A 14438-nucleotide genomic window follows, 5' to 3' on the forward strand; every position below is an offset into this window, starting at 1 on the left:
CCCTACCACTAAATGTGTTCAGTGTAGCTTGACGGATTTTGGACGACTCCCCAAAACTGTTATTCTGCTATCCTGCCCCATAAATTCTCAGATACAGACACAATGTGACTGCAGACCCTAAATTTTTGGGTTGTTACGTTTTTATGTGTGTGTGTGTGTGTGTTTGTGTGTGTGTGTGTGTGTGTTTGTTTTTTAAAGATCATCTTAAGTTATTTAATCAAAAATACAGTAATATTGTGAAAGATTTACAAGTAAAACTTCAATTTCAAGTATCAAAGTGTGTGCTAAGTAAACCACCATGGTCGAAAACAACAAAATGTCTATATATTCAGTCTTGATCCGTCATCTCTGGAAAGGAAATAATGTCTGATATTAGCAATATTACAGATGTAGCTCAATACTCATTGATCAGGGCGCAAGGGCAGCTGTGAAAGAGATGGATTGCAGTTATTGCCACCATTGATTTTAACAGCCAGGCTCTTAGAGTCCATCCAGAAGCTCACTCAATCGTTCTGGCTTCCGCTGGCCCCCCTTCGTCCAATCGGATGTCTCCATTCACGCTCTGTGACTTCCCATGCTCTCATTCATTATCCCAAAGTGGTCCAACGAAAAATCATTTAAATATTTATCCGCTGCCCCTGTTAACATTGTCTTTCACACCACGGGTCATTGTTTCCCTTTGATCACCTCAGCTTGAGCCGTAACCATAGATACAAAGATAATTCTCAAAAATCACATGACACTTCTCACCAGCCAATGGTGTTTGCTTCTCAGCTCCTGACGTGAAGAGAGCAGTGCACATACCCCTGTGGAGAGAGATCAGGGGTATTGATTCTCCGCCTTCCCCCGCTGGTCTTTGTTATGTGCCATGTGGAGATTGACAAGCTTAAGAGAGGATATAAAGGAAACACTTTTATTATGATGTGTGACCTCATGTGTCTTCCAGCTGGACGTTGGGGATTTCAGATGAGATCTGCCAGGCTGGTCTCGAGGGTTCTTATGAATTTCTTGAAGAGTACTTTGGGACGCTGTGGTTGAAAGATAATTTGACCCCAGAGGAACCGTACCAGGTAGCAAAGGTGCCTCTGATGTTCTAGCTGTTATCTTTGTGGTGAGACTGACTGGAAGAGCTTGTGTCGTAGGGTCTTTTCAGGATTGATTGCTCCATAAAGCCATCTAGGTCATTTAGAGGGGACCACCGCAGCTCCACGAGTCCCATCGACTAAATATTGACCTGTTCCCACAGAGGCCATGGGAGGCATTAGAATAAAGGCTTCATATGCTTTTTAAAACATCCATGCGCTCCCTCTTAAGCAATTGCACACATGCAAACATACACTGGCAGGATTTGCATGCACATGCAGGCATATAAATGCTCTTACAAGAATAAGTGCCGCCACTCACACAATTTCAAACTTGCACCATTCATTAAGTGTTTGCATGAGTGTGTGTCAGAGGATTTGTGTGTAGTATTAAAGCTGCTTAATGCAAACTGTTCAAAATGCAGCCGTGCCGGCAGGCTTTTAAATGGACGCCATTTGGGAGATTCTTTAACACCGCCGCCAACATCTGCACTCAAAACTGCTGTTATTTCCATATCTTTTACCATCATTCCCAGTGATTCACTACTCATTTTCACCCTTCAGCAGGATATTTCATATTAAAGCCTTAAGTAATACATATAATGAAGCTTTTTGCTACTTTCTGCTGCAGTAACTCACATGGCAGAGCACAAAATCGTCCCCTCACCTCCTACTTTCATCTTGTCTTCCAGGTCATTTAGTGAAGAGACTAAATCTTTCATTACCTTCGTTAACTTATTTTGGTTTCTTGGCTTTGTTCACGTTATTTAAGTAATTGATAAGGGCCTTGTTCTGATTTTTCTGTTAATGAGGAGACAGTGGCGCGTGAGTTCTGTGTTGTTGCATCTGGTCCATCGTGCAAATAACAAGCCCTGGGTTTGAAAGATGCTCTGACACACGTGCACTACTTTCGCTTCTCTGTCAGGAGTTTGAGATGGGTGGATCAACCTAATGTACAGAGATCACCTTCATTGACGTCACACAGCTCCGTGTTCTATTGACTACGAAACAGCGGATGACGCAAGTCAGACATGTCTGCTGTTTCTCACACTTTTTTTTTTTTTATTTGCAAACATTATAGTTTTTGGAGCTTGAGAAATGTTTTTCATTTTAGTTTTTCAAAAAAAATTCATATTCATATTTTAATTGTTTTGTTTTTTACTCAGTAACAGTTTTTTAATCAATCATTTAAGGACTGCATTCACAAGATGTACACCTGTAAGTGTAACACTTGCATTTTATATACTTATATACGCGTTTATACACTTGCAGAGCAGTGTATACCTTTTTACTGTAACTTACCCAGTTTACACACTTTCATTCACTCAGATTAAACTGACCTTTGACCTTTGGAGTTTTATTAACTCTCTTCACTTCTTCCTCTATGTGAGTTTTACTCTTGCTGCTGTCTCAGTTCATTGACTGTCCCACTGAAACACTTTATTTAATGCAGTGCTGGACCTTTTGGGTCAGCACTAAATTCGAGGACGGTAGACTCTCACACGTCCGCTCACAAACACACACAATGCATTACAGCATTGCTCCCTCTTGAACTTCAGCCCTCTAACAGTTGTGTGACTGCGAGTTTGAACCTATAGCAATAGTTAAACATTTTCTGCCAGCTTCCTGCCAGTCTGATGGGCGGAAGTGCCTGTAGGGCGCTCTCACTGATATATTAATTCTGCTTTCCTTTTTCAAAGAGGTTTAACAGAGCTTCCTCTCTCACACTCAATCGATGGACCCTCACACATTGGCCTTAGATTGAGCCATTGATTTAAGCTATGTTAAAAAGAACCTTCTTGTTTAATCTTTGCTTCTATAAATACTGTTTTATGAGGGGGCTTTCTTTTGATTAAAAGGCCTATTAACAGTATATTTTGCATTCCAAAATAGATCCTCCACCATTAGTGTTTCGATCCATTATTTATTTGGTAGGGACTGATCCATTTTATAGATTTACCCTGAAACCTCTGGGGTTTTGACTGTTATACCAGAGGTTTTAGTCTTAGTTAACCAATGTCTGCGTGTGTGTATGCTTTTTATGTACAGTATGTTTAAGTAAACCTTAAAGCATATGCAACAAACAAATTCTGCTGCAAAAGATGAAATCAAGACTTGAAACCCTGTTTATTCTGGATAAGGGTGTATGATTTTGTATTACTTTGCTGTAGTTTGAGGACAAAATTGTCCCTGGAAGTTCTGAAAAACCCTTTGTTGTTGTTGAAACTAAATATTAGTAATGTATAGTTTAGTTATTAATAATAAATGATTGTGAAATACATATATTTTTCTAAATTCTAAATGTTCCTTTAGAGGTACGGCGAGGAATTAATTGTATTATTAGTGTAGTAGTGGTGATGACGATGATTAATTACTTATTAATAAATTAATAAATTAATATTAATTATTAATTAATAAGTTTTCTTTTAGTGGTAGTCCTAGGATGATTTATTAGTAGTATTATTCAAATATAATCTCCAGTTATTATTATTTTTTAATAGTTTAATAGGTTTTTTTTCTAACTTCTAAAAAAAAAAAAAAAAAAAAAAAAGTGCTAGGGTTAGTGTTGGTCTATAATTAGTTTTATATAAAAACAATAGAAGTCTATATACTGTCCTTATTTAGGTAACTAATAAATATGTTGGTTTATATGCGGATCCAGGTGCTATCTGATGCACTATTTCGGAGCATCTCAAGCGCTTTATATTACGAAATGTACCGTGGGGGCCATCTGGTGTATCTGCTTCCTGTTCTGGCTGACTGTCCTTCCTGTTATGAATTTACCTCACAGATGGTACCACATGGTGCTATAATTTGACGTGGTTGCTATGGTTACACAAGGTTAAGTGCCACCTCTGAACTCTGTGCAGTGTGCCTTACTTAATATTGTTTCACATGTACTTTCATGGTTTTAGCATGACTACAATGTTGCATGTGAGGTGTGTTTGTGCATGTTTGTCTCATGGCAGTGGCTGGTTAAATGATTCCTCAGTGCCTGAGGTTTCATGCTTGAGTTAAAGCTGCCTTGCAACATCCTCCTTTTTACTGTGTTTAGCTGTAATTATGAAAGTCACTCACCCAAACACGCGCACACACACAGTTTTGTCGTCATAACAGCAGTCTTCACATTGTGGACCCTCGCAGCAGTGCTGTCAACAAACGTAATAATAGCGTTCACACAACACGCAGCTGGAACTTCAGACGATTCTGGCTCCGATGAGGCAATTTCCCCACTGAACGGGAATGAACACACACACACACACTACACTGGTCACTAAGTGTTGGGTTCTGATTTCGACTGTTTCTGCAACTACAGGCACTTTTATGACCCAGATATTTTTATTTTATTTTTTTTTTTCTTGTTATATGAAAGTCACAGTTGAACTGTTTTGGAAAATGTATTATGCTTTCATCATTTGTTTTGCCACTGTTTATTTATTTATTTGAAAATATTTTTTTTGGTTGGATATAGAATCCATAAAATTAGAAAAAGGAAACTCTTAAATCATTTTAATCAAAAATGTTTAACATTTCCAGTTTGTTCATCACTTTAAGGAAATCAATCAATGAATCAACCAATCAATCAAATCAATCAATCAATCAATCACAACTAGATTAAATAAACTTGTGAGTTTGAGGGGGGGAAAAGAAAATTAAGGTTGCTTTGTAAAAGGCCAAAATGCCCATAGTTGCCTAAGAAACCCACTTTACTTTTCAGACATATTAATATATTTTTCTCACGTTTGCCTCCCTAGGCCAAATCTCATCGATTCTCAGCTCAACTGTTGAAAATATGTCCGTCCTGATTGCAGCTGCTTTCACGTGGTGTAAGATATCTACTTTGGTCCTTTTTAAATGATCCATAATTTAGACAATTTTGATTGAACAAGAGCAAGGGAGATCATGAATTTTAAATTTTGAGTTTTGAGTTGAAATAGATGGCAGTTTTAATGGTGGTGGAAAGTTTGTTGTGTCAGTTATCAGTTAAAAGTGCCGAACGGAAAATATTTTGGGGGGGGGGGGTTGGGATGGGCCGCCTGGCATGTTTTCCATGCTCATAATGGGTCCCATGTTTGAGAGATTTTGTTCAGACAGCATGGCTGTGTCACTGATGTATGTGCCCTGAAGCTTAATCAATACATGCACACAGATACACACATTCTCCTCCTCTCACCCCACGTGTTTGTCATGTGTGAGCTAAGCTACTGCACACCCGGGAAAGTTCACCTTCATCGACCATCACACACTCACATAAATAAAACTGCATGTTCTTCTCCTACCTACAAGGATATGCACAAGCAAAGCCAGTAATTCCAGTGTGTGTGTGTGTGTGTGTGTGTGAGCCAATAAATGAAGTGTTATGAAACATTTAGTTGAGTGTGAGGAACTTGTTTGTTATACAGATGCCTTCCATGGACGGCATGAAACTGTTTTAACATTTTACAGTTTGTATTAATGTTTCACACACACTTTTTATGACGTCAACACTGGATTTCTATCCTGATTTCAGCTTGAAGCAAACTTCATAGTCATGTGTCATCATGGACATCAGGGCAGTTTTCTGGTTGTATAGTAACAATCATAATTTATTACTATTATTCACTCATCATATCCCTACCAGCAGTTTTTAATTATTGTAATAACTATTATTATAGTTCAGACTTAAACTTCCCATTACATTAAGTCTGTCTGCCAACACTAGTGTGTCAGATGCCTTCCGGAGGGAGGCATTAAAGTACCTCCACGGCAGGACACTTTGTCCATAATAAGGTGATATTATTTAATGAAAATAAAAGGAGGCATACTGCTTACATATGCAAATTAATTTCACAAATTAGTGCTAAATCCTGTATGTCCAAGGACTTAACGGGCTATTGTAGCAGTTATATCAGGATATCCTTCCTGTACTTCAACATGTTGGGCGTTGAGTTACAGAGCAAGAGAGACACCCTCCGTAATTGGTCCATGCCATAAAATAAGATTTAAAGTCTGTGAAGGGCTTTCCGGTGATTAAAGCAAGGGTCTTGAGAGTGTGTATATTACTCCAGGAGTGTGTTTACTGTTTGGGGATTCTGTATATCATTTGTAGGGATGCTCTCAGGCAAGGTTAACCAGGTTGAAGCTTTAAATGAATGCAGATTTATCTGTCTGTTGCTGTATTGTCATCCTTTCTTGTGGCCATCAGCTCTTAAATATAATATCATCCCTCACCGTGACCCATCTGAAATGGGCAGGGCCCATTTTTCCTCTAAAAGCGAGCCCCACTGGAAATCAATCTCTCTCTGTTTTAATGTTTCTCCTCTGTGCGGCATTTTTCACACTTGCAGAAGCCATTTGTGATCCAGCGGGAGCCATGTTGGCTCAAATGCTCCATCCACAGGGAGCCATAGTGGCTCTGGAAACCTCCACTGGGAGCCATCTGGGCCAGCTATCTAAAACTCCGCCTGCCCTTACATGCTGGTGTGTTTTCCTGTTTCTGTGTGGGATGAGCGGCTATGTGGTGGTGAGATGTTCAATGCGTCGATCAGTGTGGGCACCCAGCGAAACACGTGGCCCTGACTCACCCAGACATCCACCTACAGTCTGTCACACACCCAATTTCACTCTAGGGTCTATTATTGAGTTTGTGTTAATGTTTTACTGAGGGGAGAAAAGAAGTGTTTTTCGCATCTTCACACTAAAATTCATATTTTTAGCAAATAGCTGCTAGCATGTCCATCATGTCCATTCACTGTTTTATAATACAGCAACATTTCTGCTCATTACATCTGTCGCCTGTGTAGGGCAGGCAGACTCTTGTAGCTCAAGTTTGGTGGTGTGATGTTTGTCAAATGGTGAACAAATTGCTTTTCTAGAAGTTTAAAATGACATTTAAATGGCTGGTATAAGTGCTACTCGCTTGTAAAACTGCCATATTTCTCATAACAAACTTGCACATAGAGTTGTGATTGCTAAGAGTGCACAAGTGAGGTTTAGCATCCCATGCCAATTATGACCGAAACGTCACACTAACCATCCAATCTTTCAGCATGGCTGACTCCAGCGTTACTTTACAATCGTAAATTAGTACCGCAAACATGGTAATGCACCGCTCTGGATGAACGAAAGCTCGAGCCATCAGTATAGGCGTTTGAAAATCGTTTGTATAGGCGTTGGAAAGCTTTTCTGCGGCTCCCTAATCACACTGAAGCATTTTTCTCTGTTTATCCATGTTGTCTTTGTGTGTATGAGTCATGGTGTTGTGCCAGGAAAGAATACCACAAAGATATTAATCTTTTGGTTTTGGGGCCATTCAGATTAAACTCATGTAATTGTATATTGCTTTATTAAAGCTTACATGAAACGTTTGGCGTTTTCTCCGAATTGCAGGCGAGTGTGTTGAGTGTGACCTTGTATTTGGATAAGCAGGAGATTTTAAATCTATTTGCCAAGATAAAGGCCATATGTTTTTCTCTCTAACTCAATCTCTCTCCCTCACAAACAACCTTAAGCCTCAGAGACCCAGTGTAGCAGAATTGCAACGTTTGTATAAAGGCTATTAAATAGTACCTAATTTTAATTAAAATGGGGGATAACACATAGCAGTAGCTGACAGTCTGAAACAACAGTTTTGGTGGGAAAAAATTCATATTAACTTCCACAGCTTGTTAAAGTCACACCAAAAGGCACCAGCTATGTGACAACACTTTTGGAATCAATGTATCTGTTTTAATCTATTATTATAGTAAGTGTTTGACATCTGCCATGTTTAGTTACTGAAAAAATGCTTGCATGCATTGAAACTTTCAATTTGCATACATTTGAGTGTTTTTATAGGTGTGAAAAAAAACTTTTTTTTTTTTTTTTCTGTAGTTCTCACACAGTATACCATTTTCAACATATTATAGAAAGAATTACAGATCATTTTCAGCCATTTTCTGAAAATAAAAACTTTTTTTTTTCTTTTTCTTTTTTTTGTAATTATTCATCAATGGAAAAGAATAATTTAAATTACATTTTAGTTTTTTGATAATACAAATACTAAATTTAATAGCCTAGTTATATTCAAAGAAGGGCATTTTCTATTTAATTATACAAACCACTAAAATAACTGATATAACTAAACAATGGAGAAAATGGAGACTAAAAGTTTCTATAATTAATGACTTCCTAAAACACATTTAACAACAAACTGAATAAATAACATCGTGAATATCAATTATTCGGTCTCTGAGGGTTTAACTTTGATGGGAAGTCTATTAAAGCATCATGTGATGTGTTGAGTGACTAGGATGCATTAGAGCTGGTGGACAGATGAAACAGACGCACTAAAGAGAGAGTTGTAGACTATCCTGCAGCATGTGCTGCCAAATCATGTCTTAAACCCCCTTGTCTGACATTGAGGAAGACACTGTTCCCATCTAAAGACTTGATTATATAACACAGGAGGTTAGCAGAGAGCCGCCCAGTCTATGATCTGTATCTGAGAAGCTCATCTTCTGTGCAAAACAGTATCTGAAATTTAAAGCCTTTATGTTATGGACAGAATGTAATTGAAATCTGATATTGGGTGCTTTGACAGTAAGTATCCATTTAGCAGCCATTAAAAATCATGCTGTCAACCTCACAGAAACATGCTAAAACCACACAGAGCACCTCAGCAAATCGAGTAACACCCTGGCAGACCCCCACAATAAGCTAGCATAATTTAATAAAAAACAAAAACAAAAAAAAACTCTGGTTTAACATTAGATCATTACTAATGAAAACCTGTTTACTAGACTGGTTCACTTTGATTAACTCTGCGCTCTGTTCAAACAGCAGTGTACACAGGGTGCGTAAAGCTGGCTGTGCTAGACCTAATACATTTAGCCCTCTGGCTAAGGCCAACCCAGATTACCGGAACATTCTGAGCGTGAACCCGGCTGGAGCCATTACCTTTTACGTGTACAGCATTAGTTTGCCACCAACCAGGGCCGGAGTGGGAGGCTAGTTGTTTGTCCCCATAATGTGAGGCTGGTTGTCATTCTTGTGTTTAATCAAAGTGCCGATTATGCCCTCATTAAAAAGCTTTTACTCTCCCTGCGTATGCAGCCTCTGCCTCCAAAGTAATTCCCAGCAGATTTCCCAAGGGGCTTCCTGGCTGAACAACCGCACTCTTAATCGTTTGACTCTTGGAGTGTCTTTTCACAGCACCTGCCTGTTTCACACAAACCTATTTTAGCAACACACACTTACACAATGTGGATGTTGCTTTTCTGATGGATCGCAATAGTTGAGACATTATTTGGGGGCGTACATTTTCAGTGGTGCTTCTTAAGGCAGCCTGTAAATTTTAGTGTTGAAGTTTGGTGCATAAGTCATCCCTAAGCTTTTCATGAGGTTTGCTGAAAGTTATCTGATCGGGTCAGACGTTAAAACTGTGGAAAATTCTAGGAATCAGAATATCACAGAGACATCGCAACCACCTAGCAACACTTAGAAACCACCCAAAATGCCATGACAACAGCATGGTAATGCATTGAAAACCTTTAGAATACTTCTTCCCGACAGTCAAAGTGGCGAAAGTGCAGACTCGTAGGAAGACCGCGAGTGTTTAGGGTGCCATTTGGGACAGGGCCATAGAGTGTGTAATTTTCCTGCTCAGTGTTTTAGGTGTTAAGAAACAGAGAATTCATCCTTGCATATTTTCCCTTAGTAATTGGCTAGTATTTAAAATGACTATTTTTGCCCCCTTCTTCTTTTTCGTCCTGTCTTTCTTTGAAATTCACTCTTTTTGTCCTTGCCTGCTGTCTTTGATCACTAGCCAATAAACAGCCTCAGTGCTCTGAGACAAATGTAATATATTAGTGGTGCGTGTTCCCTGGTGTCACCGCTTTAATTGAGAATGTCAGGCTAAAGTTAGCGCCAGGCTGAATCTCGACCTCACGTTTAATTGTGCGAGAAAGACGTGCCCAGCAGTGATGTCAGTGACAGGAAGTGTGTGCGTGAGTGTATGAGATGAGTGGGGGTATGCTGAAGGCCCCCTGAGTTGCCTGAAGAACGAGCCGTCTGGACGATCAATAGATAGCTCAGTCTCCTCCAGTGATCTGTCTATTTAAGACTCAGTCTCTTTCTCCGCCGCCACAGTAATGGAATCTCAGCTAATCCAAGATACAGTACATTAACTCACTCTTTTGCCTTGTCTTTCTCTCTTTCTTCCAGGTGGAAGTGGAGGTGGAGAGCATGGATAAAGCAGGGAACTTCATTGGCTGGCTTCATATCGAGGGTGTGAATCTCTCCGTGGCTCTGGTGGAGAATGCACTGTCTAAGGTCCACTTTACTGCAGAGAGAAGCTCCTACTACAAGAGTCTGGTATCTGTGGAGGAAACCGCCAGACAGAGGAAAGAGAAGGTGAGTTTGGTGGAATTCCAGCATCTCTAATGCAGACTCAGGCTCTGTTCCAAAACCACCTAGGTAGCATTTTAAAGCATCATTGGCACGCTTCTTGCACAAAACCTGGGCAAACACAGTAGGCAGCAGCGTTATGTTATCTTTCAAGATACCTTCTTCTGGCCAATATATAAGGCATCACCAGAACCCTTTTAAGACAAACCAGTTCACACTACGGCCATCTTGGCAACACTCCAGTCAGCTATTTTATTCATAAACAAAAGGCTTGCAAGTTTAGCTTCTGTCTACTTTAAAATCAGAAAGGCTTAAATGAAGATATTGTCATTGATGACAACCCCAGAATGCATTGCAAAAAGCTCAGTGGTAGACAAGGCGTAATGGTTATACATATATTTATTTTCAAATTAAAAGATATTGAGTATTTTACCCAATATTTATGTGTGCCACATGTTTTTTCCCCTATGCTTAGAGTATCAGATTTTAGCTTAGCAACTTAGTTAACATCAGATCCTGTTGAAATCAATTTTGGAATCTATTTGTGTCATACGCTGTTACAGCCTACATTGAATGTTTCAGATCAGTCCTTTACTATTTTCCATTTCATTTAGGATGCTGCTGTAGAGGGGTATCTGCCTATGTAGACAGTAGAAAGCAGGGCCTCCTACTAGGTTTTGGAATGGAGCTTTAGTCTTTACTCAGTCAAAATCAGAAATTAATATGTATCTTGCCTGCATCTGACAAGCAAAGAGATTCATTACTTCTTATTCCAGATATCTTCCAGCTCCACTCTGGTAATAAATATCATCTCTTTTCTGCCCAGCATGCCTTGAGCTCCTAGAGCTGAGGCCAGAGCCTGTCATCCAATGTATATGTGAACAAAGAGAATACACAAATTTGTTGTCAGGTTGCATTAGTTCAAGCAGAACAAATGGACACCAGACCTTCAAAAACAGTGGGAGCTGGACAAAAGGCACAGGAATGAGTATGTAGCTCAGGGGGTGCCACAGGGCTATATCTTTGGCACTATCAGTTTTGTTCTCTTCGCCCCACTAAGCTGTGATTGATGAAACTCTCTTCATCCCTGATCTCAATCTCTCTCTTCATTTTCATTATGGCTGAAACAGTCCACAGAAAGCAACAGCCCTGGTGGACAAACATAACTCCCACCAGCTGTTTCTTCTGTCCTCTATCCCTCATTTGGCGAGAGAGAGCGGCTCCGTGCTGATAGCAATATGATCTACAGCACAAGGCGGCGAAGAGCGTGTTTCTGTCTTCCTTGTCAAATCTATCATTTTTTTCATTTCTCTCTCATCTCAATCTCTCGCTTCTACAAAATATCGCACAAAGTCCCAAAACATATAGCCACATCTTTCTTTCAAAGGCAGTGTTATCGGCTTCCAGCCCCCATGAAAATAGCGACCAATATGAAATGTGCGTCCATAGATCTTCCCTTCTGATTGAACACATGCCTGGCTTAAAAAGTCAATCTTGTTTGTTTACACTCCCTTGGATATACACACAGGCACTCGCATATGCACACTCACTTGCACACCTTTCTGCCACAGTGTCACTTCGCTGTAAACAAAGCTTGGTATGTTTTGCACTGACACCTTGAGGAAAGCACAGTTTGACCCTCATTTCCTGTGCTGTCGCTTTCCCAGTGGGTCGGATTGACTCACTGACTCACTGGCAGTGAATCAAAGACGACAAGTTTGGTTTGTTGTGCCCTAGTCTCCTGCTCCCTGGCCCTGTGGCTGTCTGGAGGGGGCCGCCAGTACAAGGCCACCCTGATGTGAATGTGTTTGATGAGAGAACACAGTTGCCACCCATGAACTGGACAGCTGCATTGTTCTCAAAGACTGTAGATGCCGGTCGTCGGATCTGTCCCAATCTATTCTTCAATTTCCCAGGCCCCACTGAATAATGGAGATAATTAACCCTTTAGGACCAGTGGAAGACGAAAAGGAAAGCTGAGGGCAGCATTTCTTTTATCTTGATGACCTTCGTTTTCCACAGTCAGGTGTTAAAGTGTTTTCTTTTTTTCTCGCATTGAGAAGTTTATTTTACTTTTATTGCTCTTCTGTTGATGGATGGGAAAATGATGTTGTCTTAGGTGTCCAATTCCCTAGGTGAGGTTTCATTAAAAAGTTTTTTTCTATCTTTCTCATTTTCATCCATCTCTGTTCTTGCTTTATAATGGAAAAAAATAAAATAAAGTGGAGCTCCAGTAGTGTAGAATAGTGGCCCAGTGGATGTAAAGCTGAGATAAAGAAACAAGGAGTCCAGGTGATTTTAATGAAAAGGACCATTGCAAGCCTGTTGTGCTTTAGGTCAAACTTCAAGAATTTTCTTACTATGAACATATTTTATTAACAGTCAAGAAGTTCGTCAAATGCAGTACATCTGTTTTGGATGCAGGACAATTTGACTGCAACATTGAGTTGTTCTGAAGTTGTTGGACTTGGGCACTGAATTATTAAAAGATCAAATAGTTATATTATATCTAAGTGGGCCATTTGAGGCCAGAATATGGGTCCCATGATCCCCCTCTGCTTTCATTGCACATTTTTATTTTTAACACAGCTTCCCTGTAGATTGAGGGAATCCATTTAGAAGTTCCTCATAACATCATGTGCAGTCAACGCCAACACTGCTCTGAAATGTAAACAGTTGCTGCATGGAGTTTTTCGAACACTTCTGGTTGCTGGGCAACAGAGTTATGGCTGCTGATTAGAGAGCGGTTTATGACCCCAGTGTTCACCGAGCCTACCTACATTCTCGCATCTCACAACACAGGCTATTAAAAGAGCTTTCTTGTAATTACAACACACTAATTATGAGGCAGCAAATCTAAAGAGACGTCCGCTTTCTGTTGAGAAACAAGGCATTCTGTCATCTCAAATCTAAGTTTGGTCTACTTCAGCCAGGCTCTGGCTGGCCACCCCGTGATTCTCGAAAACTGGGACAAACCCACCACTGATTACGATCCTCCCTTAGATCATCATCCTCATCATTGTTCAAAACATCACTGAGATTGTCCGCCGCTCCCATGGTCACTCATTTGTCTCCTTGTTCCTGCCTTTTCTGGTATTATTAGGGCATAATTCCGTCACCGGGGGGTTGATTTCAGCTCTAATAGCCTCCCCAGGCTCTTGTGTGCTTTACAACACTCGTGACAGGGTTCCGCAGGGGTTGAGAAGGGCAGCCGTCTGCTTGTGACATTTAAGCTCGATAAATTTGTACTGTGGGTAAATGCAGCTCACCTCCACGTGTCGTCCATGTGTGTCTGGACCGATAAGGTTTAAAATACTTAGAAAAAATATGGGAACAAAGTCCTTTTTATATTTTTAAGAGACCTCCAAAACAATCAGGCTCTGGGAAAACATCAACTGTAATATAATGACATATTTGCACTTATCACATATTGATTTAGTCAGAATACACCAACTTCTAAATGACTCTCACAGGAGAAAACTGCTTTTTGCATCCAGCAGTGGTTAAAGGAATAGTTCAAATGAAAATTATCCCATGATTTACTCAAACTCAAGCCATCCTAGGTGTATATGACTTTCTTCTTTCAGCCGAACGCAATCAGTTATATTAGAAAATATCCTGGCACTTCCCAGATTTGAAGTGGCATTGAATAGGGCCCGAGTTTTTGCAGCTCCAAAAAGCACATTCATCCATCATAAACGTAATCCATACGACTCCATTGGGTTAATAAATGCCTTCTGAAGTGAAGCGATGGGTTTTTGTAAGAAAGATATCCATATTTAAAACTTTATAAACTCTAGTCTCTGACTTCCGGCAACGGCCGTACACGCTTTCACGAGAGAGCCAAGGAAGGATGACCTCTGACCTCGACGTGTGACGTAGGCGTAACATAAGCTTAGGTGAGAATTGGCGAACTTGGAAGTGCAAAGCAAAACGCTGGTCACGAATTAGAAGTCTAAAACGAGTTTTAAAGAAAAATGTCGGAGGATT

General features: G+C 40.0%; 1 protein-coding gene across 1 annotated transcript in view; it reads left to right on the plus strand.

The window, feature by feature from the left end:
- Positions 1-14438, plus strand: part of snd1 (staphylococcal nuclease and tudor domain containing 1) — a 179029-nt gene that overhangs the window by 120575 nt on the left and 44016 nt on the right. Inside the window, exon 17 of the mRNA XM_051892313.1 lies at positions 10266-10454. Coding sequence (XP_051748273.1) covers positions 10266-10454 — 189 coding nt within the window. The remainder of the gene's footprint in view (positions 1-10265; positions 10455-14438) is intronic.

The sequence above is a fragment of the Ctenopharyngodon idella genome, chromosome 4 (genome assembly GCF_019924925.1).
Source record: "Ctenopharyngodon idella isolate HZGC_01 chromosome 4, HZGC01, whole genome shotgun sequence".
NCBI classification, from domain to species: Eukaryota; Metazoa; Chordata; class Actinopteri; order Cypriniformes; family Xenocyprididae; genus Ctenopharyngodon; species Ctenopharyngodon idella.